The 23,550-nt window shown below is 44.3% G+C and overlaps 2 protein-coding genes and 1 non-coding gene across 3 annotated transcripts in view; 2 read left to right on the top strand and 1 right to left on the bottom strand.

The window, feature by feature from the left end:
- Positions 1–1,434: 1,434 nt before the first annotated feature.
- Acp2 (acid phosphatase 2, lysosomal) lies at positions 1,435–11,240 on the top strand. The gene is made up of 11 exons (XM_028778520.1): positions 1,435–1,579; positions 2,161–2,256; positions 2,794–2,880; positions 4,605–4,757; positions 4,857–4,955; positions 5,242–5,331; positions 5,779–5,911; positions 6,918–7,000; positions 7,141–7,247; positions 7,356–7,531; positions 9,678–11,240. Exons 1-11 carry the CDS (start codon positions 1,466–1,468, stop codon positions 9,809–9,811), a joined length of 1,272 nt encoding a protein of 423 aa, XP_028634353.1. The 5' UTR covers positions 1,435–1,465; the 3' UTR covers positions 9,812–11,240.
- Positions 3,688–3,794, top strand: LOC114630414. Its single transcript, XR_003712821.1, has one exon. It is a non-coding gene; the product is annotated as a U6 spliceosomal RNA (small nuclear RNA).
- Ddb2 (damage specific DNA binding protein 2) overlaps positions 10,671–23,550 on the bottom strand; it is a 25,680-nt gene continuing 12,800 nt past the window's right edge. Inside the window, exons 4-10 of the mRNA XM_028778519.1 lie at positions 18,584–18,729; positions 17,195–17,294; positions 16,935–17,112; positions 16,547–16,689; positions 11,549–11,713; positions 11,369–11,414; positions 10,671–11,107 (exon numbers count right to left, since the gene is read on the bottom strand). Of these exons, the coding sequence (XP_028634352.1) occupies positions 11,043–11,107; positions 11,369–11,414; positions 11,549–11,713; positions 16,547–16,689; positions 16,935–17,112; positions 17,195–17,294; positions 18,584–18,729 (843 nt within the window). The 3' untranslated portion in view covers positions 10,671–11,042. The remainder of the gene's footprint in view (positions 11,108–11,368; positions 11,415–11,548; positions 11,714–16,546; positions 16,690–16,934; positions 17,113–17,194; positions 17,295–18,583; positions 18,730–23,550) is intronic.

The following is a 23,550-nucleotide window of genomic DNA, read 5'->3' as shown; positions in this document are numbered from 1 at the left end:
GCCGGGTGGTGGTGGCACTCGCCTTTAATCCCAGCACTTGGGAGGCAGAGTCAGGTGGATTTCTGAGTTCAAGGCCAGCCTGGTCTACAGAGTGAGTTCCAGGACAGCCAGGGCTATACAGAGAAACCCTGTCTCAAAAAACCAAAAAAAAAAAAAAAGAAAAAAAAGAAAATAAAATACTTTTTGTTTCTTTTTTTTTCCAGACAGGATTTCTCTGTTTATCTCTGGTTGTCCTAGAACTCACTCTATAGACTAGGCTGGCCTACATACAACTCGGACATCTACCTACCTCTCCAAGTGTTGGGACTAAAGACGTGTACCGCATAGGTTTGTTTGTTTTTAAGTTTAAAACTATTTAGTTTTCAAGCCTTCTTATTCTGCTTACTCCTCAGTCTTTGTCAAAGTAACTTTGGAAGTAACGTTTAGGCAGTAAGGTACACAATGTTATCTGGAGTCCTCGAACAGTAACAGATAGTTCTGAACAGATTTGTTTGCAGATAATCTGAGGATAGATCTCCATTAAAGCATATCAAGGGCCCAAGATCTGACCTGCAACTATATGTCATTCTTAGGTTTGGAGTCACAACATCCAGAGGTCAGACTGGCTGCCTGCCTGCCTCTAAATCCTAAAGGCTAATGTCTAGAGGAACTCGAATTCTGTGGCTATTCCATAGTTATATGCCTGCATCAAAATTCATGCAGCTATCTGAAATTCCTGCCATAGGAATTCAATGTAGTGGGTTTGGGAAATCCGCACATCCTACACAATCCAACTCCTCTGAAAGGAAGCATGACATTTTGAGACTCATTTAATTTAGAAATCGATAAGCACAAGGAAAGGGCTGAAAAACTGAGGAGTGAGAAGGTTTGTTTAAGACGTGAATGGTAGACTAGACTGCATCTACCTCAAGGACACAGGGAGTCCAAAGGGCTGTTTACACGTAGTGCCCTATATCTCAAACAATACCGCTTAGAGGAACACTGCCTGAGCCAAGGCTAAAGCCAAACTACATACATAAGAGTAGAAAGTCTCTATACTTCCCCACACCTTGCCCCAATTTTGCACCAGCTGAGGCTCTGGGATCACTCTCAGAAGCACTCTTCAGAGAAGGCACTCGCTCTGCAGACCCAGATCCCACGCAGGGCAAGCACCAGCCTGGTAGCCGAAGAGGTAAGTCTGACCTAGAGCCTCCACAAAAAACGAGGTCTTTAAGCCTTTCTTGCCCGGAAGATCGCGCTACAGTCCCACACTCGTTCATCACCAGCAATCGCAAACCTTCCTCGTTTGCATTCCCTCCCAAATTCCGCCTTCTTCCACCAGACTTTCTCAACCCGGTCTCCCGCACCCCATAGAAAGATGGCGAAGTCTGCCCTTCCGGCAAGTGTCCTTACGAATGCATCCGGGCGGCTGCAGCAGGTACCGCCCAAGACGTTCCGGCCTCTTGCTGCACAGCCTACAACGGTGATGGCCGGCAGACAGTCTGGTTGGAGCCAGGCGGCTCTTCTCCAGATCCTTCTTAGCATGTGCCTAACGGTGATGCCACCTATACAGGCCCGGAGTCTGCGCTTTGTTACCTTGGTAATGGGTGACGGAGTCACCAACGGGTTCCCCAAAGCTGAAAGGGCAAAGGCTGACTGGTAGAGGGAGGGGCAGAGCTTGTATTCTGGGGTGGGGGTGGGGGTGGGGGGTGAGGGGGTCTCACGTCTCAAGGAGGAGAAAGAACTGGTTTAGGAAGCAGCTGGCCCATAGCGGGTTGTGCAGCTGGATTCAGAATTGATTTGGAGCCCTAGGCTGTTTTTTAGGGCAGGACGACCGAGTAATGTTAGGAGATATTCTTTCCTGGGATGATTTTTCCCTAGGATGGGAATTTAGGTAAAAGGTTGAAAGTCATCCCTAAAGACGACTTTGATCTTTGTTTTCCCAGTCTCATTGCCCACTTCCTCCCCCAGGAGGCATTGCTTTCACTACTTTTCTACCTGTGCTTTTGAGCTTTACCTGTTATTTCAGGTTACATTGCATGGCCCAAACTGGGGTCTTTTTTCTTTGCTTAGTAGAGAAAGATGGAGTGAGGTTTCCTTTCCTGACATGTGTGGAGGTGGGTCCTGTCCTTAACTAGAAGACCCTTCTGATTCTGTAGATGAACCATTTTCTTTGCTCAGCTGTATCGACATGGAGATCGGTCACCAGTGAAGACCTATCCCAAGGACCCCTATCAGGAAGAGAAATGGCCCCAGGGATTTGGTCAGTTAACCAAGGTGGGTCAGAAGCCAACCTGCAAGGTCTCAGGATATGCTACAGAATGAATCACATCTGGAGCACAGAAACTGGGACTACCTAAACTGCTAGTTTCCCACATGGGTTCTGATGGACCAGATCTCTATTTTGTTGTTTTGTTTTTGTGGTTTTGGAAATTAAACCTAGGACCTTGTCTATGCTAAGCACAGTGAGCTACATCTCTGGCTAGGACCAGATTTCTTAACTCTGTGCCCAGGACAGCATCATTCACAACTGGCCACTTCTGGAATCAAACTCACTCCTTGCCAAGGGAAGAATGCCTAAATGCCATAGGTTTTGTGGCTGATCCCTTCCCTTTGAACTTTTATTTTTTTGGCGGGGGTGGGGGTCATGGGGGAGGCTTAAGACGGTTTCCCTGTGTAACAGAGCCCTGGCTATCCTGGATTTACTTTGTAGACCAGGCTGGCCTTGAACTCAGAGAGTGACTATTGGGATTAAAGGCTTGGGCCACCATGACCAGCTCTTTGGACTGTCTTAACTCTCAGATTTGCCCACAGGAAGGGATGCTACAGCACTGGGAGCTGGGCCAGGCCCTGCGGCAACGGTACCATGGCTTTCTGAACACCTCTTACCACAGGCAAGAGGTAAGGCTGAGAGTTTGATTGGGATCTTTGGATTATCTTCTGATCTCAGAGAATCTAAGGGTGAGGCTGGGCAGTCAAGTTTTCCTTCCTCAACTTTTAATCCCTGGACAAATACATCTAAGAGCTGTTTAGAATACTGCTCTGGAGTCTCAATTATCTCTGCTTATTTGGGAAAAGACAAAACTGATCAGGGTTCCAACTCAGATGTGAGGAAGGGTCTGATAAAGTACTTTGTGACTCAGAAACAACAAATAGGTATTTTGTCCAAGACATTTATTGTCACCTAAGTTCCAAGCACTGTGGTAATGCTATTCCTATGATGGTATACCACAGAGTTATGATCTCTGTCTTCATGGGGCTTATGTTGGAGTAGTCTAATAAACTTGTCAGAACCAGAATAAAGCACGGGAGCAGGGGGCAGTGAAAACTGGCAAGTGTGCTAGCTTCTGAGGTCCTCTGCTTACCTCAGTGGAGATGACTGTTCCTATGGTTACTGCTTTCAGCCACAGTTGTCTCAGTCCTCTAGGTTACTGTTCCCTAAAGACCTAGCTCTACCCTGAGCTTGCCCTTCTCTTCCCTATTTTCTTCCTCCCTTTTCACAAGCCACCTCTCTCTGTCCCCTCCCCCACCCCTCCCATTTATAAGAGGGAAGGGAGTATGGTGAGGAGTGATAGCTGCCATTTGGACTCTAGGGTATTGCTCTTATATTTTTAAACAGGGTCTTACTTTATGGCCCTGGCTAGTCTTGAACTCAGAGATTTTCCTGTCTCTGCCTCTCAAATTCTGGAATTAAGAGTGTATACCACAGTGCTCGCTTCGGCAGCACATATACTAAAATTGGAACGATATGGAGAAGATTAGCACGGCCCCTGCACAAGGATGACACGCAAATTCGTGAAACATTCCATATGCTGGGCAGTGGTGGTGCACACCTTTAATCCCAGCACTTGGGAGGCCGAGGCAAGTGGATTTCTGAGTTCGAGGCCAGCCTGGTCTACAGAGTGAGTGCCAGGATACCCAGGGCTACACAGAGAAGCCCTCTCTCGAAAAACAAACAAACAAAAAAAGTGTATACCAAACTAGTGGTGGTGGCACACACCTTTAATCCTAGCACTTGGTATGCAGAGGCTGGAAGATCTCTGAGTTCAAGGCCAGTCTGATCTACAGAGAGTTCTAGGACAGCCAGGGCTACACAGAGAAATCCTGCTTTGACAAAAGAAAAGGAAAAAAAAATAGTGTATACCAAGCTGAATTAGAGGCACATACCTTTAATCCAAGCACTTGGGAGGCAAAGGCAAGCGGATCCCTGAGTTTGAGGCTAGCCTGGTCTATATAATGAGTTTTAGGACAGTCAGAACTACATACTGAGATCTTGCTTCCATGTATATGGATGGGGATGTACTACTCTGGCTGACAAGGACTCTGTTCTTCACCGGAGACAAACCAGTTATTGAAGTCTTGCAGACCAGGTGTTTATCAAATGAGTGCTTTTGATGAACAGGAAGGAGTGTTTGAACTAGAGTCATTCCCACAGAGTTTTTTATACAGTGATAATAGCCTGTAGCTGAATATTTGAGGCCTTGATGAACAGGGAAGCAGAGAGGGCGTGCATGCATGGTGAGCTTATAATGTACTGAGTAATCATCCAGAACAGGTTCTCCCCGAGGCTCTGAGGAGGAGCCAAAGTGCTTCTACACATAGAGATTTGTGTTGCCAATCTACAGGTTTATGTGCGAAGCACAGACTTTGACCGTACTCTCATGAGTGCTGAGGCCAACCTGGCTGGACTCTTCCCTCCCAATGAAGTTCAGCACTTCAACCCTAACATTTCATGGCAGCCTATCCCTGTCCACACCGTGCCCATCACTGAAGACAGGGTAAGACTGGCCAACCCTTCTTAAGTGGTGAGGGAACAACTATGGTTATGAGCTACTGATCCCAGACTCCTTCTCTGCCTGTTTCCCCTTAATTTGTAGTTGCTGAAGTTTCCTTTGGGTCCATGTCCCCGTTATGAGCAGCTGCAGAATGAGACTCGGCAGACACCAGAGTATCAGAACAGGAGTATTCAAAATGCAGTGAGTTGGGGCCAAGGTGTAGGTCATCAGATTGCTCTTTCCCCAGAGCAGTACTGATCTTTTTTTTTTTTTTTAAAGATTTATTTATTTATTTTATTATGAGTACACTGTAGCTGTCTTCGGACACACCAAAAGAGGGCATCCATTCTCACTATGGATGGTTGTAAGCCACCATGTGGTTGCTGGGATTTGAACTCTGGACCTCTGGAAGAGCAGTCAGTGCTCTTAACTGCTGAGCCATCTCTCCAGCCCCCAGTACTGATCTCTTGATCCATTTTTTTTATAGCAATTTCTGGACATGGTGGCCAATGAGACAGGGCTTTCGAACCTGACCCTTGAGACCATCTGGAATGTGTATGACACACTCTTTTGTGAGGTGAGCCAACCAGGATGCCTGTTGGGATTGCTCTTCTGTCTTCAACAGGTCCAGGTCTCTAGGGCAATAGAGCACATTGCCTTGATACTGCTGTCCCCACTGGGAAGGCCCAGCAAGTCCGTGCTTATGTAACCTGGGAACTTCCCTCATGGGTAAAAAGAACCTCAAAGTGGGAAATGGTTTACTAGTTGTCAGCACTCTATACCCTTCTCCATCCAGAGCTCTGTGCTGTGAGATTTCTTCTGTGCTGAGTCTGCTCTTCATGCTTGAGCTTCCTTTCCAATGCCTCGATGTCTGTCATGTCTTCAAATGGCCCCTCTGCCTCACCTCTGCTCTCCTCTTCCTCCCTCATACACACAGGCACCTTCCCCACCTGGGGAAGAAAGCCACCCTTGGAGAGGCTCTGGCCTAGGCCTAGGGAGCTAACCTGCCTGCTGCGATACACAGCAAACACATGGGCTGCTCCTGCCACCCTGGGCCTCACCCCAAACCTTGCAGCGTCTGAGCCAGCTAAAGGACTTCAGCTTCCTCTTCCTCTTTGGGATCCACGAGCAAGTACAGAAGGCTCGGCTTCAGGGGGGTGAGTGATAAGAACATGCCACTACCCTTTCCTCAAAACTCTGTAGCATTGAAGATCTGCTGTGGGAGCTTCTCACACACTATGCTGCCTAAGATAATTCTCTGTTCTTTCAAAACCAGATCTCCTCTTTGCCATTCCTGCTAGTTGCCCAAATCTCCCAGTTCTCTGATATTTAGCTAGAGACACAGGTCTCACTCTGTAGCTCTGGTCAAGCCAGCTTAAACTCTATGTAGACCAAGTTGGTCTCACAGAGATCCACTTGCCTCTGCCTCCCAAGTGCTGGGATTAAAGGTGTGTGCCAACCACACCTGATCTACTGTTATTTTTTAAGATTTATTTTATGTATATGAGTATACTGTAGCTGTCTTCAGACACACCAGAAGAGGGCATCGTATCCCATTACAGATGGTTGTGAGCCACCATGTGGTTGTTGGGAATTGAATTCAGGACCTCTGGAAAAGTAGTCAGTGTTCTTAACCACTAAGCCATCTCTCCAGCTCTGGCCTACCATTCTTACTCTTAAGTTTCGCCCATGTTGAAAGACTCTTCCTCTCTTTCCTAACTACATACCTCCCTCCAGAGAATTACTGAGACTTTTAGAGAAACGACTAGGGGTAATACATGTGCCAGTTACTTTGAGCATTCAGGGGTACCCATTCTCAAACCTTTGAGAATGCAGTTTTCACAGTATGCATACAGCAGTTGCCCTGGCATAAACCAACATCTTGTGTGCTATGAAGCAGTCTTAAGTTTACACTGTGTTCATACCATTAAGTCATGATCAGTGCCTCCTAACTTGTTTCTACACCTGTATTTAAATACTAATAGCTTGCTTTATCTGTCTTCTCTATAAACTTGACAGTTCCTAGCAATAGGTGGTGTAGAGTTCCAGTATGGTCCCCATGAACTGGAAGAGATCCCTGGGTTGGTGATCAAACTAAGACTAGCATTAATGTACCATCAGTGATGGTTCAAGACACTGACATTTGGAATTTCTCTTCTTCAGGAGTTCTGTTGGCTCAGATATTGAAGAACCTGACCCTAATGGCAACTACCTCTCAATTCCCTAAGCTTCTGGTTTATTCTGCGGTAAGCTTCAACCCTACCTCCAAACACACTTTCCACCCACTCAACACACAAGTATCAAAATAGAACTTGAGTATTTCCCCGGATCCAGTTCCTAGGATGTGAAGGAACAAGTCTTATGGGCAGCTCTTCTCCCTTTACAGCATGACACTACCCTGGTTGCTCTGCAAATGGCACTGAATGTCTACAATGGAAAACAAGCTCCCTATGCTTCCTGCCACATATTTGAACTATACCAGGAAGATAATGGGTAAGTGGAGCTATCAGGTGTCTTCTAAAGAATGGGATGACTGAGGGCAACCCAGAGACTGTTATGGGCATGGCGAGCATCCCTATCTTGCCTCCTGTCAACTCTCAGGAATTTCTCAGTCGAGATGTACTTTCGGAATGACAGTAAGAAGGCACCCTGGCCTCTGATCCTGCCTGGCTGCCCTCACCGTTGCCCACTGCAGGACTTCCTTCACCTCACAGAACCTGTCATACCCAAGGACTGGCAGAAGGAGTGCCAGCTAGCAAATGATACTGCAGACACAGGTGAGCTGCCACCGCTTCTATACTAACCATATCCCAGGACAGTGTTCAGATCACATCCAGAACTCTTCAGGGAGCAGACATATTTGCAGCCATCTTCCCGAGTTTCCCTGGACAGCCTCCTCAACCCTAAGACCATATTTATGTACTCTCCCTGTTCTTCACCCTCAGGTGATATTCTTATCTTTGAGAAGAGTTACCAGGAGGCCGGGCAGTGGTGGCGCACGCCTTTAATCCCAACACTTGGGAGGCAGAGGCAGATGTTATTTCTGAGTTTGAGGCCAGCCTAGTCTACAGAGTGAGTTCCAGAAGCCAGGGTTACACAGAGAAACTCTGTCTCGAAAAAACCAAAAAAAAAAAAAAAGTTACCAGGAGAGGACTGTCATTCTCCGCCACATAAGACAGTCCTCAGGTGCAGCCTCACCACTTAGCCCGTGTTAGGCTCTTCTCCCCTACACTGGGATTGTGGTCCCTTCTCTGCTGGATAAGTCCCCTTGCAAAGCTTAACAAAGACTTCTGAGACTCACTTCCATAGTCTCACTTTCTTTCTCTGAACTCTTTGAGGGATCCTTCAAAGAGTTGCCTACATCCTGGCTTTACTTCCTCAGACTTTTTATCTCAGACTTAATGTTGAACAATTTTGTATCACCTTTTGCTGCAATGAAGCTGTTGCCAAAATAATCAATTCTTAGTCAGCTTCTCTCACCTCAACAGCACAGTTGCCATTTCTTCCTTAAACACTTTTTTTTTTTTTTTTTTTAGTGTTGTGGACATAGCTCAATGGTAGAATCCATGGCTAGCATGGGTGAAGTCCTAGATTCCCTCTCTGACTGCACTGCAATACAGTATCAACCATTTTCATGACTTCAGTTTTTTACTTACTACAAACTCCTTGCTGTATTCCTTCTTCTCTAAATAATGAATGGCCTGAGGCTTATCTCTATCCCCTTTCCTATCTGTCCTGACTCCCAAGGGATCTCATCCAACCTCATGGCTTTCCTACCTCATCTCTATGGTAAGTTAAGTTCCACTTTTGTAGTATGACTTCAATTTATATAACTTCTGGTCTAGGCTTTCCCCAAGCTGCTGACTTGAAGCCTCTCCTCTCCATGGATGTCACCTAAGGCATCTATGTTGTGTCTAAAACAGCATCTCTTCTCAGATCTACCTGTTCATCTTACAGTTGTCAGTTTAATGGATGCTACATTAGTCTCATAGTCACACAGCACACCATTACCATTAAGCGTTGCCTTCCTCACACCCCACCACCCAGTCCACTGGCAGATTCTATCTGCTCTGCTTCTCAGATACTGAGCTCTCATCTCTCCAGTCTCACGCTATCAGTTCTTGCCTGAACTGCTCAAAACCCTAACATTCATTCTGGTTCAATTCTTGACCCTACCAATCTCAAGACAGCAGAGTTAATTTCTTAAGAAATATAAATTGAGGCTAGGTGTAGCTCAGTTGGTAGGGCACTTGCTCTACCAACTAAACTACAGGGAAAAAACCCTTAGTTTAATTCCCAGCACTGCATAAACTGGGTGTGGTAGTGCACACCTCTAATTCCAGCACTCAGGTGCAGGGGAGGAGGATCAGAAGTTCAAGGTCATCCTCTACTACACAGTCAATTTTGAGACAGTCTGGGCTATATGAGATCATGTCTTTCTTTCTTTCCTTCTTTTTTTAAATATGCATATATTATTCACACACCAGACCCAGGTTCGATACCATCACTGCCCTGCCTCTGCTTGGCCTGGATGACTTCTGTTTCCTAGTGCCCCTTGCTTACTCAGCTCCAGTGATACTTTCTTGTTGAATCCAGAACACCAAGCCTGTTTTATCAGATGTGTCCCTACCCCCACTCCACAACACTCTACTCTCGACTGTTTTACTTCTTGACCCCAGGTCTGGTCCTATTTCCTCAGTGATTTCTAACTTATCTTGTTCATACAGCACCACTAACGTGTCATTACTATGAAATGCTTACTTGTTTACTGCATCTCTTCTCTAGAATGTAAACTCCAAGAGCAGACCATCTTGACTGCCTTTGTATTTCCATTTTGTCAACACAGTACCTGGCTTGGGGTAGGTGCTCTGCATTTGTTGGATGAATACTAATGTTACCTTCTTCTTCCTCTCCCCTGCCCAGAGGTGATTGTGGCATTGGCTGTCTGTGGCTCCATCCTCTTCCTTCTAATAGTGTTGCTCCTCACTGTCCTCTTCCGGATGCAGGCCCAGCCTCCTGGCTACCACCATGTTGCAGACAGAGAAGACCATGCTTGACAACCACTCAGTCCCCTTCCCTCTGCCTCCTAGGGGAGGTGGGCTGAGTCCTCACTCCTGACTATTGCTGATCCCAGCCCAGGGACAGGTTTAGCCTTCCTGATTACCTACACCCAATGAATGAGTGAGGCTCAGCTGGGCGCATGCCACCTGTGACTCACCATCTTCACGCCTGACGTTTACCATGTGCTGTGTTGGACACTGGCTTTCTCTAAATGGGATTTGCCTCTTCTATACTCCTAACTTGAGATACAGATAAGCATTCAGGTTTCACCCAAGACCTGGGATCAAAACAAAACAACAACAACAAAACCCCCCAAAACCTGAAGAAGCTGGTACTTGACCTACCTAGCTCTTCCACCAAGCCTTGCTCTTTATCTTCTAGCCCACATCTCTGGCAAATGGGTCGGAGGACATTGTCCCTTGGCACTTTTTTAGAGGCAAAAACTGCAAATCACTAGGAGTATAAAATACGTCTATCAAGAACCCGGGTCATCCAACAGCAAAGTTTCCCTTTGGCTGAGGCTCCTGTCACTGTCACCCTCAGGCAGGCCTGAAGGATACTTGTGCTGTCCCAGGATGACAGCGGAGGATACAGGTAGGAGTGAAACACATGGAATCATGAAGTGACTCTCCCTCAGCTGGGCTGGACTCTTCGACAACGTGAAGTAAATTAAGCCGGTGAACCGTACACCTTAACTGTGGCCCAAAATAGGGCTGAAGTAATTCTGAGGAAATGAAGGTTTTGACTGTGAGTGCTGGTTCTGTGCCTTTTTTTTTCTTTCCCCATTTCTGACATCCAAGGAACACTTACCAGGCCAGTACTAGGTCTTCTCAGAAGTCCCGTTGGGCTTTGGGGTTTTTAGTTAGTATACAAAGGATATACTTTTATTGGCCATGTCAAGATTGAACATAAAAATGTAAAAATTCCCTGGTTATTCTGCTACTATACATCAGAAAAAGGAAAAGTACCCCTTGGCTTTAGCATAAACTTTGCCTCCAGGCTAGACACAGCAGGAACCCTGAGGGTAGTTGGTTTACTCTTTAATCTTCTGGAGCAAAATCTAGAGCAGGAACATGCTAGTATCTTAGTCCCACAGTATCCCATGCCACAAGTATCCCTACTCCAGTCCTAAGAGTTGGGTACTTCTGGCCTATTAACAAACAGCTGCCATTTCTCAAAGAACTTGTTCTAATCTGTGGGGTCCAGTATTGCTGTCCCACACCATCTTCATAGTCTTTCGTGATCTTTCTGAGACCCATCTTCCTCTTGCTTCCAAATAAGAATATGATAACCTAGAAGAAACAAGAAGTCTGATTGACATCTTCTGTTACTGGTCTGTCTCAGAGGTTGGGGCTGTCTTGGAGAACTAACAGACTGACATTGCCATGACCAGAATAAAGCCAGATGGGTGACCTAGGCCAGAGACCACTGTCTTCCAGATATATTTACTCTCTACTGCCTTGGGGTGAATAGGGCAGGGCTAAGGTGAATTTAGCCTCCAATGCAACCCAAGATAGGGTCAGGCTTAGATACAGTTGCTTTTACTTACTTACCCATAGTAGAGGCCAGTGTGTCTCCCATAGGATTAAACTCATTGAGCTGCAAAAGTAAGGGTATCAGTGTGAAGCTGGGGCGAAGGCAGCACAGAGGCAGTACATGGGGACTAATTCTGATTAGAAAGGTAGCTTGACTCTCTGCTTCCTCCCATCACTGTTAGAGGGTCCAAGTCTCACCGAAGTAATACCGGAATATCCTGGATCATAGAGCTGACACATCATCTTCCCCGAGCTTCCATCAAACACATCTATTGTCCTTAGTTCATAGGGAACACAACTTTTAAGATTAGGATCTGGGTATCGGCCCACAACAATGAGGTTGTGCCGTGAATGCCAGGTCGCCTAGGAAACAGAGAGGTCGGTCAGAATGTAAAGTATTCTTGAAGCCAGGGAAGATGACTCAGTTGGTACAAGTACACCTGAGTTTGGATCCCCAGAACCCTGGTAAAAATCGTGTCATGATGCACCTAGAATTCCAGGTGGGAGGAGGAACTTGCTAGCTCTCTACTCCAGCAAAGTCAGTGAGTTCCAGGTTCAGTGAGAAACCGTTCCAAAAATAAAGTGGAAACAATTGAGAAAGACACCTGCTGTTAACCTCTAGCCTGCACACACAAAGTATTGTCTTTAAAGTCTGGATATCTAGCTCTGTGGCAGAGCACTTATACAGTATACACAAGACTGTATGTTTGATCCCAGAATCTCACACACAGGTCAGCCTGGTCTACACAGAAACCCTGTCTTGAAAAACAAAAGTCTGAACAAGGATGATGGGAAAACATTTGTTAAGAGCCAGAGGTGTAAAGACCTTGCTTAGCATGCACAAGTGTTCAGTCCCCAGAACTGCAAAAAAAACCAAGTTGATATCATCTTAAGAAACTGCAAGAGAGGAGCTAGAGAGATGGTTCAGTGGTTAAGAGCATATGCTATTCTTGCAGAGGGAACCTGGTTCAATTCCTAGTATCTACATGCCAGCTCACAACTGTCTAAAACTCCACTTCCAGATGATATACTGCCCTCTTCTGGATTATATACAGACACTGTTCATATTCAGTGTGTATATATGAATACATGTATGCACATATATATGTATGTGTAATATATATATATACACACACACACATATGTATATATGCATATTTTTCTCATTTTTTAACCACTTTTAGGTCAAGAAGAACCCAATACTGCAAGCAAGACAAGTATGAGGGCTGACTAAATCACTCATCAGATAAAGGCATCTGACTCCAACCATGCCTGATAACCTGAGTTTGATCCCCAAGGTCCATGTAGTGGGAGGGAAAAACCAACTCTGACCACCCACCCACTGTGGCATGAGGGTATAGGCACATATACAACATTAATAAATAAAAGTGTTTTTAATTTTTAAAAGATTTCTCTGTGTAGCCCTGGCTGCCCTTGTTTACATAGTCAGGCCAGCCAGGACTATTACATATCTAGGAGGGGACTTAAAAGTGAGTTGCCCTACATTATACATGCTTGCTTTCTAGGTCAGTAGGATGCCTCACACCATTTCTCTTTCTTTTAAAGATTTTTTAAAAATGATTTCTGTGTAATGTCTCACTCTATGTACTCCTGGCTGTCCTGGAACTTTCTCTATAGATCCAGATAGCCTCAAACTACTGGGATTAAAGGCATGCACCACCACTACCACCTGGTAAAGATTTATTTTTATCTTATATGAGTGAGTAGTTTGCTTGCATGTATGTAAGTATACTATATGTTTACCTAGTACCTGCAGAAGCCAGAAGAGGGCACTGGATCACCTGGAAGAGGAGTTAGAGACAGCTGCCATGTTCTAGGATTTGAACTCAGGTCCTCTGAAAGAGCAACATTGTTCTTAACAATGAACACTGAGCCATCTCTCTACCTCCTTTCCTGCATTTTCTTAAGGTGATACCAACTTGGGCATTTTTGTTTTGTTGTTTGTTTTTGTAATGCTGGGGGCTGAACCTTTGTGCATGCTAGGCAAGGTCTTAACCACTGAGCACCTCTAGCTTTTAACATGTTTTTCCATCAGCCTTGTTCAGATTTTTTTTGAAGGAGGGATGCTGGGGGGAGGGTGGATTTTTCTTTTCTTTTTCTGTTTTTTCCACCAAGACAGGGTTTCTCTGTATAGCCCTGGTTGTCTTGGAACTCCCTCTGTAGACCAGGCTGGCTTCAAACTCAGAAATCTGCCTGTCTCTGTCTCCTGAGTGCTGGTATTGAAGGTGTGTACTACTATTGCCAAGCAGCTTTGTTTAGACTTTAACCTAAGAGATAAACCTATAACAAAACAAAAAGCCTTTGGTAAACAACACCAAACGACTTAGGTTCTGAAGTGGCTCCACTACTAATCTTCCTCTGTCCACACATAACAAAGACTTGGATATAAAGTCACTGGTGTGAAGGGGAAAGGAAAGAAAACCTTCATTCCCTAGATCATGCCACTCAAAACAAATCTTGCAGTTACTGGTGTGATAGAATTGGATGGGTTTTTCCTAATTTCAAAACAGTTCTTGATTTTTATGAGACGGGGTTACACTGAGTAGCCCAGGAATCCTAAAATCTCCAATCCTGCCTCAACCTGAAGTGCCCCATGCATGGCTTCAAGGCAGTTTTTTTGTTTTTTTGTTTTTTTTTTTTTTTGGTTTTTCAAGACAGGGTTTCTCTGTGTAGCCCTGGCTGTCCTGGAACTCACTCTGTAGGCCAGGCTGGCCTCGAACTCAGAAATCTGCCTGTCTCAGCCTCCCAAGTGCTGGGATTAAAGGCATGTGCCACCACTGCCTGGCCTTCAAGGCAGTTTTGAAGAAAGATCAAGAGAAGAGGTTGTTGAAGAGACAACTCAATGGTTAAGAGCACTGGCTACTCTTTCAGAGGACATCGGTTTCCTAGCACCTACAATGTTAGCTCACAATCATCTGTAACTCCAGTTCCAGGAGATCCGATGCCCTCTTCTGACCTCCAAGGGCACATGTGCACAAGGTACATAGACATGTATGCAGATAATACACCCATACATGTGTCTGGAGAGATGGCTCAATGGTCAATGGTTAAGAGCACTGTTCCCTCAAAGGTCCTGAGTTCAGTTCCCACATGATAGCTATGCAGATGAACATACAGAAAAGGATATATATACATATATACATATATATGTGTGTGTGTCTTTGTGTATATATATGTGTATATATATACACACACACACACACACACACACACACACACACACACACACACATATATATATATATATGGAGAGAGAGAGAAATCACCCATACACATTACATAAATAAATTATACTTAAGAGAAAATTGGTACATCCAGTAGCTTGGAAGTAGTTGCTTAAAAAAAATGAGATGTTGTCATCAATGGATATGATGGGACAGAAGAGCACACAGCCTAGCAAGAGCAATAACTGGCCTTGAACTTCTGCTTCTACCTATCAGGTGCTAGGATTATCAGTGTATACTACCACACCTGATAATTTATGTGTACCATCACTGCCCCCCAGTGGGGCATACTGTGCATACTAGGTAAACACTCTACCACTGAGCAACATCCCCAGAAATATCCTTTTGTATGCATGTGACAGAATCTCATTATGTAGTCACGGCTGGCCTTGAACTCACATAGATCCAACTGCCTCTACCTCCCAAGTGCTGGGATTAAAGGCATGTGCCACAATACTTGGCTTCAGAAGAATTCTTTTTTTGTTGTCTTTTGTTGTTGTTGTTGTTGTTGTTTTTTCGAGACAGGGTTTCTCTGTGTTGCCCTGGCTGTCCTGGAACTCACTCTGTAGACCAGGCTGGCCTTGAACTCAGAAATCTACCTGCCTCTGCCTCCCAAGTGCTGGGATTAAAGGTGTGTGCCACCACCGCCCGGCTAGAAGAATTCTTTTGTTTTTTTGTTTTTGTTTTTGTTTGGTTTTTCGAGACAGGGTTTCTCTGTATAGGCCAGGCTGTCCTGGAACTCACTCTGTAGACCAGGCTGGCCTCGAACTCAGAAATCCACCTGCCTCTGTCTCCCAAGTCAGAAGAATTCTTGTTTTTGTTTTTTTTTTGTTTTGTTTTGTTTTTTGTTTTTTTTTGTTTTTGTTTTTTGTTTTTTGTTTTTTTTTCGAGACAGAGTTTCTCTGTGTAGCCCTGGCTGTCCTGGAACTCACTCTGTAGACCAGGCTGGCCTTGAACTCAGAAATCCACCTGCCTCTGCCTCCCAAGTGTGGGGATTAAAGGTGTGTGCCACCACCGCCCGGCTAGAAGAATTCTTTTGTTTTTTTGTTTTTGTTTGGTTTTTCCAGACAGGGTTTCTCTGTGTAGCCCTGGCTGTCCTGGAACTCACTCTGTAGACCAGGCTGGCCTCGAACTCAGAAATCCACCTGCCTTTGCCTCTCAAGTGCTGGGATTAAAGGCGTGTGCCACCACTGCCCGGCGCCAGAAGAATTCTTAATATTGTGTTTATTATTGGTTTTGATGTGAAGAATGTGGGATACTAAGTTTTATTTAAAAGTGTTTATTAAGTACTTATCAAGTGATAGGCATGGTGTCAGTGTTTTATGTATCCTGACTCATCTTCACAAAACCCTATCAGGTACTATGCCCTCTTGCAGATGAAACAGAGGTCTAAGTTGGGAAACTAAGGGCCTTATTTCTATTATTAGAAACCACTTAAACCTGCAAGGCAATCCAATAAGGTTAGGTTAGTTTATGGGTCAGCTGCAATCCATGGGTGACTGAAACAGAGTGCAGAACAAAGGATCAAGGTCATAGAAAATGCTCTCAGTAAGATCAATGCTGGCTGAAAAGTGTAGAGAGTTAGCTTATAAGATATACTAAGAAAATTCAGTGGGTGCTTGGTGTGGATGGTAGTGCATGCCTTTAATACCAAGCATGGGGAGGTAGAAGCAGATGATCTCCACTAGGTCAAGACTAGCTTTGTCTATGTAGCAAGTTCTAGGCTAGCCAGGGATATATAGTAAGACCCTACCTAAAAAAGACAGAACTCTCAATGGAATTATAGAAATTGGATAAAAGGAACAGATAAAGCCAAAGGGTTAAGGGACCTTTTTTTTGTGTCAGTGAAAAGTGTTATCTGAGATTATAGGCTATGTATGTGACCCTTCTCCCAATGTGGAAAGATCTGGCCCACTCCCATAATGACAGATCCCTTTCTCTTGTCACTCACCTTGATGGGTGTGAGGTGCTGAAAATGGCGGTGAGGGTGGGAGATCAGACTCAGGGGCCTATCCCACTGGGAGGCAGAGTAAACCCGAATCTCATTGTTCTGGTCAGTAGTCAGGAGCCGAGCTCCATCTGGGCTAAAACAAGCTGACAAAGTGAAAAGCCCTTAAGCTAAAGGAACCTTCATCCCCTGGTTTCCTGACCTTCCAAAGTACCATTCCTTTTTAGGTAAGGGTAGGAGAGGTCAATCTGGACTATGAACAAAACTACCATAAAAACTCCACAGCCAAAGGAGCAGTCAGAGCCAAAAAGGGTCCCAGACATCATAGACCTGATGGCTAGTGGTGAGAAAGACAGGGTCCATAAGAAAGATGGGGTTTGGGATGCCACACCTGCATTGACAGGATGCCTGTGAGGTAGTGAGTAGAGGAAGCTGTCTTTCCCTTTAATTTGGCGCAGGTCCCAAATCTTCACTGTTTGATCTATGGAGGCTGTGGCCAGAAGCCAATCACAGCAGGGATTCAGGGCCACATGGGCCACTTTCTTTTTGTGCATTCTGAGGTTCCAGAGCTGCAGAGAAAAGTTTGGTTCAGGTGGAGATACAGAACCAAAGAGGGGTGAGGGGATGGGCAGTGGGCCACATAGTACCCACCTCCTTGCCATCTGTGCTCATCATGATCACATGTCCCATATTGTCTCCTGTAACCACCACTCGGCTCTTGGCAGAAACATCAAGGCTGCAAAACCAGACCCTAGAGGGAGAGAGTGTGCTGTAAGACTCTTTGAGACTGAGATAGTCTGTTTAGTCACTGTGGCAGCTCCAGTATTCAACAGGCATCAATAAATATTTGTTAAATCAATAAAGTAACTGTCTTACTATAAATTTCCAGTGGAGGGTACTCAGCCTTGTTTACCTTGCAGAAAAAAGGGTAGAGTGTAGAAAGAGTTGACAGAAGTCAGAAATTTGTCCAGTTATTGCTGGGCCCTGAAACCTCAGCTCATCCCTGGAACCTCAGAGCCACAAAGCAAATTCAAAGGCTAGCTTGCTCCCCACAGCCCAGGTTCTGGAGAGCCTTATTTACTATTCCCACACTCATCACCCCTCAGTCTTTGCATCAAAGGAGAGGACAAACCAAACAGGGCTCAGCTTTGAGAACATCTGTCCCCTTCTTAGCATTTCGGGAAAAAAAACTACCAGAAACTTTTTCTCTCGAAAACTATATGAGAACAGAGACTCGAGAAGCAGGTTATTTCATGGATCCTGATCTGAAGCCAAGAGAACTCCAAGTGCATCTAGTCCCCTCTCTTGATGGTGGTGTTCTCACCCTTGTGGGACAGCCCAGAATAATACCCAAGCTGCTTAGACTCACTGCACACACCCACCTATCATTCCTTAGCAGGATTGTGTCTCTGACTAGACATCAAAATGCATCTGTTATTTCTTAAGACACTTGTTCTTAGGAAAGGATTCTACCTGTTAACACAGCCACCAAGGAAACAGTAAGGGCATTACATCCTAGAAAATGAAGAGCAATAAAATTGCATTTCTTTTTTCTTTCCCCCCCCCCCCCCCCCCCTCTCTCTCTTTCAGAAGGCCCTCACTATGTAGTCCTAGCTGGACCAGGCTGACTTAGAATCATAGTGATCCACCAGCCTCTGCCTCCCAAGTGCTGCCATTAAAGGTAAACTTCAGTTCTTGATTCCTGCTCTACTCTGTAAATACCTTTCTAAGCAAATACCATGTTGACTTATCCTGTGAAAGGAAAGGCCTAATTTAATACAGCTATAACTTACAGAAGTATTAAAGCCCTTCCATCAAAGACAAGAACTAAGGATCCAGAACACCTTCCTGGTGTAATGACCCATTTGGATCAAAGTCAGAGCAGCCAGAGTCTAAGGAAGAAAAGGAATGGTGCAAAGTGGCTAAGATCCCTGTCCTCCCTGTGCCGAGCCAAAGTGAAAGAAACAGAACTGGGTATGTTCTCAGCAAAATTACATCTAGAGCTTAGAAGCCATTTCCCTTACTAGTTAAACTACTCACTTGCAAGAGTTTGAGCTGGTGTAAACTCTGAGAATGTTGCCTTTAAAATCCTGCAGCCTGGTTGTTCCCTCCATTGAGGAGGCAAAAAACTGGTTGGTATTGAGATGGTTAAACTTCAGCCCAGTGATGCTTCCTCCAGCTCCAATCTAACATGAGGAAGGAAAAAACCAGTGAGTAATGATGGGTCAGAATCGAGGAACCAGGTCTGGGCACACAGCGCTAAGGCAGCAACACCAAGGCCAGCTTAGATATCTGACATTAGAATGACTGGTTTTTTTTTAAGGCTTTATTTTGACTTTTATATTTTTGATTAAGAGGTAGTAAATATGACTGGTTCTGGTACACAGTTTTGTTTTTTTGGTTTTTTTATAAAGATTTATTTATTTATTATATATGAATACACTGTATCTGTCTTCAGACACACCAGAAGAGGGCATCAGATCTCATTACAGATGGTTGTGAGCCACCATGTGGTTGCTGAGATTTGAACTCAGGACCTCTGGAAGTGCAGTCAGTGCTCTTAACCACTGAGCCATCTCTCCAGCCCCACAGTTTTGTTTTTAATTTCAACACACACATATTTGAATAGCCTAGCCACCCCCAAAATTAAGATGCAGACATTACTGACTCCATAAAAATTCCTTCATGCTTTCCTACTTTATCACATCTCCTGGCTTACATTCTTACATTCAACCCTTGGAAACCCCAGTGTGCTTCTATTAGAAGAGCTTCAGCTCAGAAAAAGTGGGATTTGGAGAGCAGGAAACCATCTGTGGCATAGCTGTAAAGAGCCTGGAGGTATAGGAAGTGTTAGTGTACTTGCCTAGTATGCACAAGGCCCTGGGTTTGACCCCCAACTACACACACACACCCCACAAATTAAAAAGGGAGAGGAGTAACACCTATGGCTAGAGAGATGGCTTGCTGGTTAGGAGCACCAACTGCTGTTTTGGAGTTCAGGTCCTAGCATCTATATAGATGGTTCAGATTGTATGTAACTCCAACTCCAGGGCATCCAATGCCCTCTTCTGGCCTCCTATATACATGGCATACATATACACCCACACACATACACAAATAAATAAATAAAATATATTTTAAAAACAAACAAACAAACAAACCAAGCTAGGCATAGGAACACATACCTTTAATGCCAGCAGTTGGGAGGCAGAGACAGGCAGATCTCTGTGAGTTCAAGGCCTGCTTGGTCTACATAGTGAGTTCCAGGACTATATATAGTTCCAGGGGTAATAGATGGTCTCAAATAAAGTAACAAATTCGGTAAGAGCCGAAACAAAGCAGTAATGGTACAAGCCTTTAATCCCAGCACTAGGCAGAGGCAGGTGGATTTCTGTTTGAGGCCAGCCTGTTCTACAAAGCTGGTTCCAGGAAAGCCAGAGTTGTTAATACAGGAAAACCCTGTCTTGAAAGGGGGGGAGGAGGGAGGGAGGAGGGAGGGAGGGAGGGAGGGAGGGAGGGAGGGAGGGAATGCAAGCTGGTCATATACCAAGCACTGTCATAAGAACTTGGAGTCTTCAGAAGATCTTTTTTCCCTTCTTATACTGCTGAAATCTAGCTTCTAAGTTTGAAAAAGGTCATCAATATAACAAGCACTTAACTGGCCTATTATTGAACTCAGATATCTGCATACCTCTGCCTCTTCAGGGCTAGCATTGAAGGAGTGTGCCACTACTCCCAACTGTAAGAACATGCTAACTAGTATTCATTGTCTCTTAAACCTTTGCTGCTAGTAAGACAGTCTACTGTTCCACTACTTGATCAGGTTTCACTATTTTGAGACATCACCACTGCCCTCAATCCCTCTCTCCTACCTGCTGAATGGCGGGCCTTATCCTGTTTAGGCCCTGACTGTATTGCTAAGCTACCATTCTGATACTACCTGCACTGACATCCATCTCAACTTAAAGGGATCCAGAAACTGGTCTGAGGCCATTGTGGCCTCCCTACTGTGTAAATACCTTCTTGCTCCTACTTAATGATTTTTGGGTTGAACTACTCAGAAAGGTAAGGAAAGAGAAGGCGGCAAAGTATGGATGTCAATCTTGAATGATCCACTGACTAAAAAGAGTGAATAATTTCCAAATTTAAGGTAATGTAATCTTGATGTGCAAATCTGTCAAATTACTAGGAAAAAATTACTGGGAAATTTTCTACATGAACACAAAAAGAAAAATTGTGAAAAATATTATCAAACTAAATCCAGTGATTATTTCAAAAGGTCAAGTACATTATGATTAGGATGGATTTGTTCCAAAAGGCAATGTTGGTTTAAATATTAAAAATTAATCGAGCCTGGCATGGTGGCATGTGCTTGTGGCCAGCACTAGGCAGGAGTTCAAGGCCAGCCACCTCAGGCCTTGTTTCTTTTTTTCTTTAAAGACTTATTTATTACACATATGCACCATTCTGCCTGCATGTATGCCTGCAGGCCAGAAGAGGGCATCAGATTTCATTACAGATGGTTGTGAGCCACCATGTAGTTGCTAAGAATTGAACTCAGGACCTCTGGAGGAGCAGCTGGTGCTCTTAACCTCTGAGCCATCTCTCCAGTCCAGGCCTTGTTTCCTTTTCTTTTTCTTTTTCTTTTTCTTTTTTGGTTTTTCAAGACAGGTTTTCTCTGTGTATCCCTGGCTGTCCTGGAACTCACTCTGTCGACCAGGCTCGCCTCAAACTCAGAAATCCACCTGCCTCTGCCTCCCAAGTGCTGGGATTAAAGGCATGAGCCACCACTGCCCAGCCAGGCCTTGTTTCTAAAACAGAACTTGGTAAATAAAAAAAAAAAACAATAAAACAAAATTTAATTAAGTATCAAAGGAAATAAGAATGAAAAAGCAACCTGTAGAATGGAAGAAAATACTTGGAAGTCATAAATTTGAGAAGAGGTTAATAGTCATACTAACTCAAAACCATAACTAAACAACAAACAAAACTCCTAATATCCACTAAAAAGACACACAGATATCCAACAAACATATCAAAAGGTACATTATTTAGAGAAACACAAAGGAAACTACGATACCACCTCCACATCTCACAAAGAATGGAAAATAACATTGGGAAGATTTGGAGGAACTGGAATTCTTGTGCACTCTTTTAAAAAATATTTTATTTTTTATTGAAAATAGACTTTAAAAAATATAATATATTCTGATTATAGTTTTCCCTAGCCCATCTTGTGCATTCTTGATGGCAATGCAATGCGAGATGGTATAAGTACTGTTGAGAACAGTATAGGGGTTCCTCAAAAAGTAGCGTTAGTATTTGATCCAGCAATCCCACTGTTGGCTGTACAACCTAAAGAACAAAATGCAGGCTATCTCAAAGAGCTATAGACACACTCATCTTCATTACATCTGTTACAATAGTCTAGCAATGGAATCAATTCAAATGCCCATCTACAGGAAAATTGGGTTTGGTGCTGGAGAGATAGCTCAGCTGTTACGAGCACTGGCTGCTCTTACAGAGGACCTGGGTTCAATTTCCAGCACCCACATAATAGCTCACAATTGTCTTTAATTCCAGTTCCAGGGGATTTGACATCCTCTCCTGGCCTCTGCAGACACTGCAACACACACACACACACACACACACACACACACACACACACATCCATACTTAAAACTGAATAAAATCTTTAAAAAGAAAAAGAAAATGCGGGAATATAGAGTATATAATACAATATTGTTCAGCCTTATCAAAGAAGGCCAAGCATGGTGGCACTCAGGAACTGAGGCAGGACTGCATGCTTAATACATTCTGGACTAGCAAGAATTTCTTAAATGAGCACTTAAAAAAGAAAATGACAAGGATGCATGGAATAGCCACATATTTACCATCATACTAGAGGTCTATGTCAAAGAGAGAGTGGGAGTAAATAGTACTAGAGTGATAATGTAAAGAAATTAAACTTTTATCATATTTGGGTAATACGACTATATAGGAAAAAGTTAAATCTTGAGCTGCAGTTTTCATATTTATTATTATGTGTATAGGAGTTTGTCCTGTATATATGCCTGTGTACCACAAGTGTGACTAGTACCAGTGGAGACCAGAAGAGGGGAGCAAGTCCACATGTGAGTGCTGAGAACTGAACCCAGGTCCTCTGTAAGAGCAGCCAGTAGTCTTAACTTCAGAGTCATCTCTCCAGCCCCACACAGGAAAAAAAAGCCCCCCCCAACTTTTTGAACTTATTTTATGAGTGTTTTGCTTGCATCTATGCGTGTGTACCACATGCATGCCTGATGCCCCCTGGAAGTCAGAAAAGAGTCTCGACTCCCCTGAGACAAATTATGGATGTTTTAGAGCCACCATGTGGGAGCTGGGAACAGGAAGCAGATCTTCTGCAGGAGCAACAGGTGCTCTTAACCTTTGAGCCATCTCTCCAGCCCAAAGGAGGGGAAAATGCTTTAAGTAGAGTTTTGCCAGGTGTGGCAGTGCACCCTGTAATCCCAGCAGTTGAGAGACTAAGGGTGGAAGTCTGACATAAGTGAAGGCAGCCTGAACTACATGAACCTTATCAATAAAAAGGGGGAGAGATAGCTCTGTCAGTAAAGTACTTGCTGCACAAGTATGACAACTAAGTTCAACACCTGGCAGTCGCACTAGGGAGTCAGACAGAAGATCCTTGGAGCTCACTAACCAGCTTACCCTAATTGGTGAACTCCAGGCCACTAAGAGACTCTGTCTCATAAGGACACAGTGGGACAGTATGATAGCACAGCAGAAACAGTAAGGCAAAGCTGAGCATTTGTCTCCCATGCTGAGATTACAAGTGGGCTACCATGCCACCTACTGGAGATTCAAATTCTGTCATTACCCATTGAGTCATCTTACTAGCCACTGGGTAGGAAAAACATTTAAATCTTCAGATAAACTATGGCAATTAATAAATGTAGATTTCTGATTCTACCCATGCTAGTATCAAAAATCAAACATATGTTTTAAAC

The sequence above is a fragment of the Grammomys surdaster genome, unplaced genomic scaffold (genome assembly GCF_004785775.1).
Source record: "Grammomys surdaster isolate TR1022 unplaced genomic scaffold, NIH_TR_1.0 338, whole genome shotgun sequence".
NCBI lineage: Eukaryota > Metazoa > Chordata > Mammalia > Rodentia > Muridae > Grammomys > Grammomys surdaster.
The sequence above is the reverse complement of the archived record's forward strand: the minus strand, read 5'-3'. Positions and strand labels throughout refer to the sequence as shown.

Coding starts and splice junctions, on each gene's coding strand:
- Acp2 (XM_028778520.1), top strand. CDS start 1,466: ATGGCCGGCAGACAGTCTGGTTGGAGCCAGGCGGCTCTTCTCCAGATC. Junction 4,956..5,241: donor ACAGGAGTATTCAAAATGCA/GTGAGTTGGGGC, acceptor TTTTTTTTATAG/CAATTTCTGGACATGGTGGC. Junction 5,332..5,778: donor ATGACACACTCTTTTGTGAG/GTGAGCCAACCA, acceptor TGCGATACACAG/CAAACACATGGGCTGCTCCT.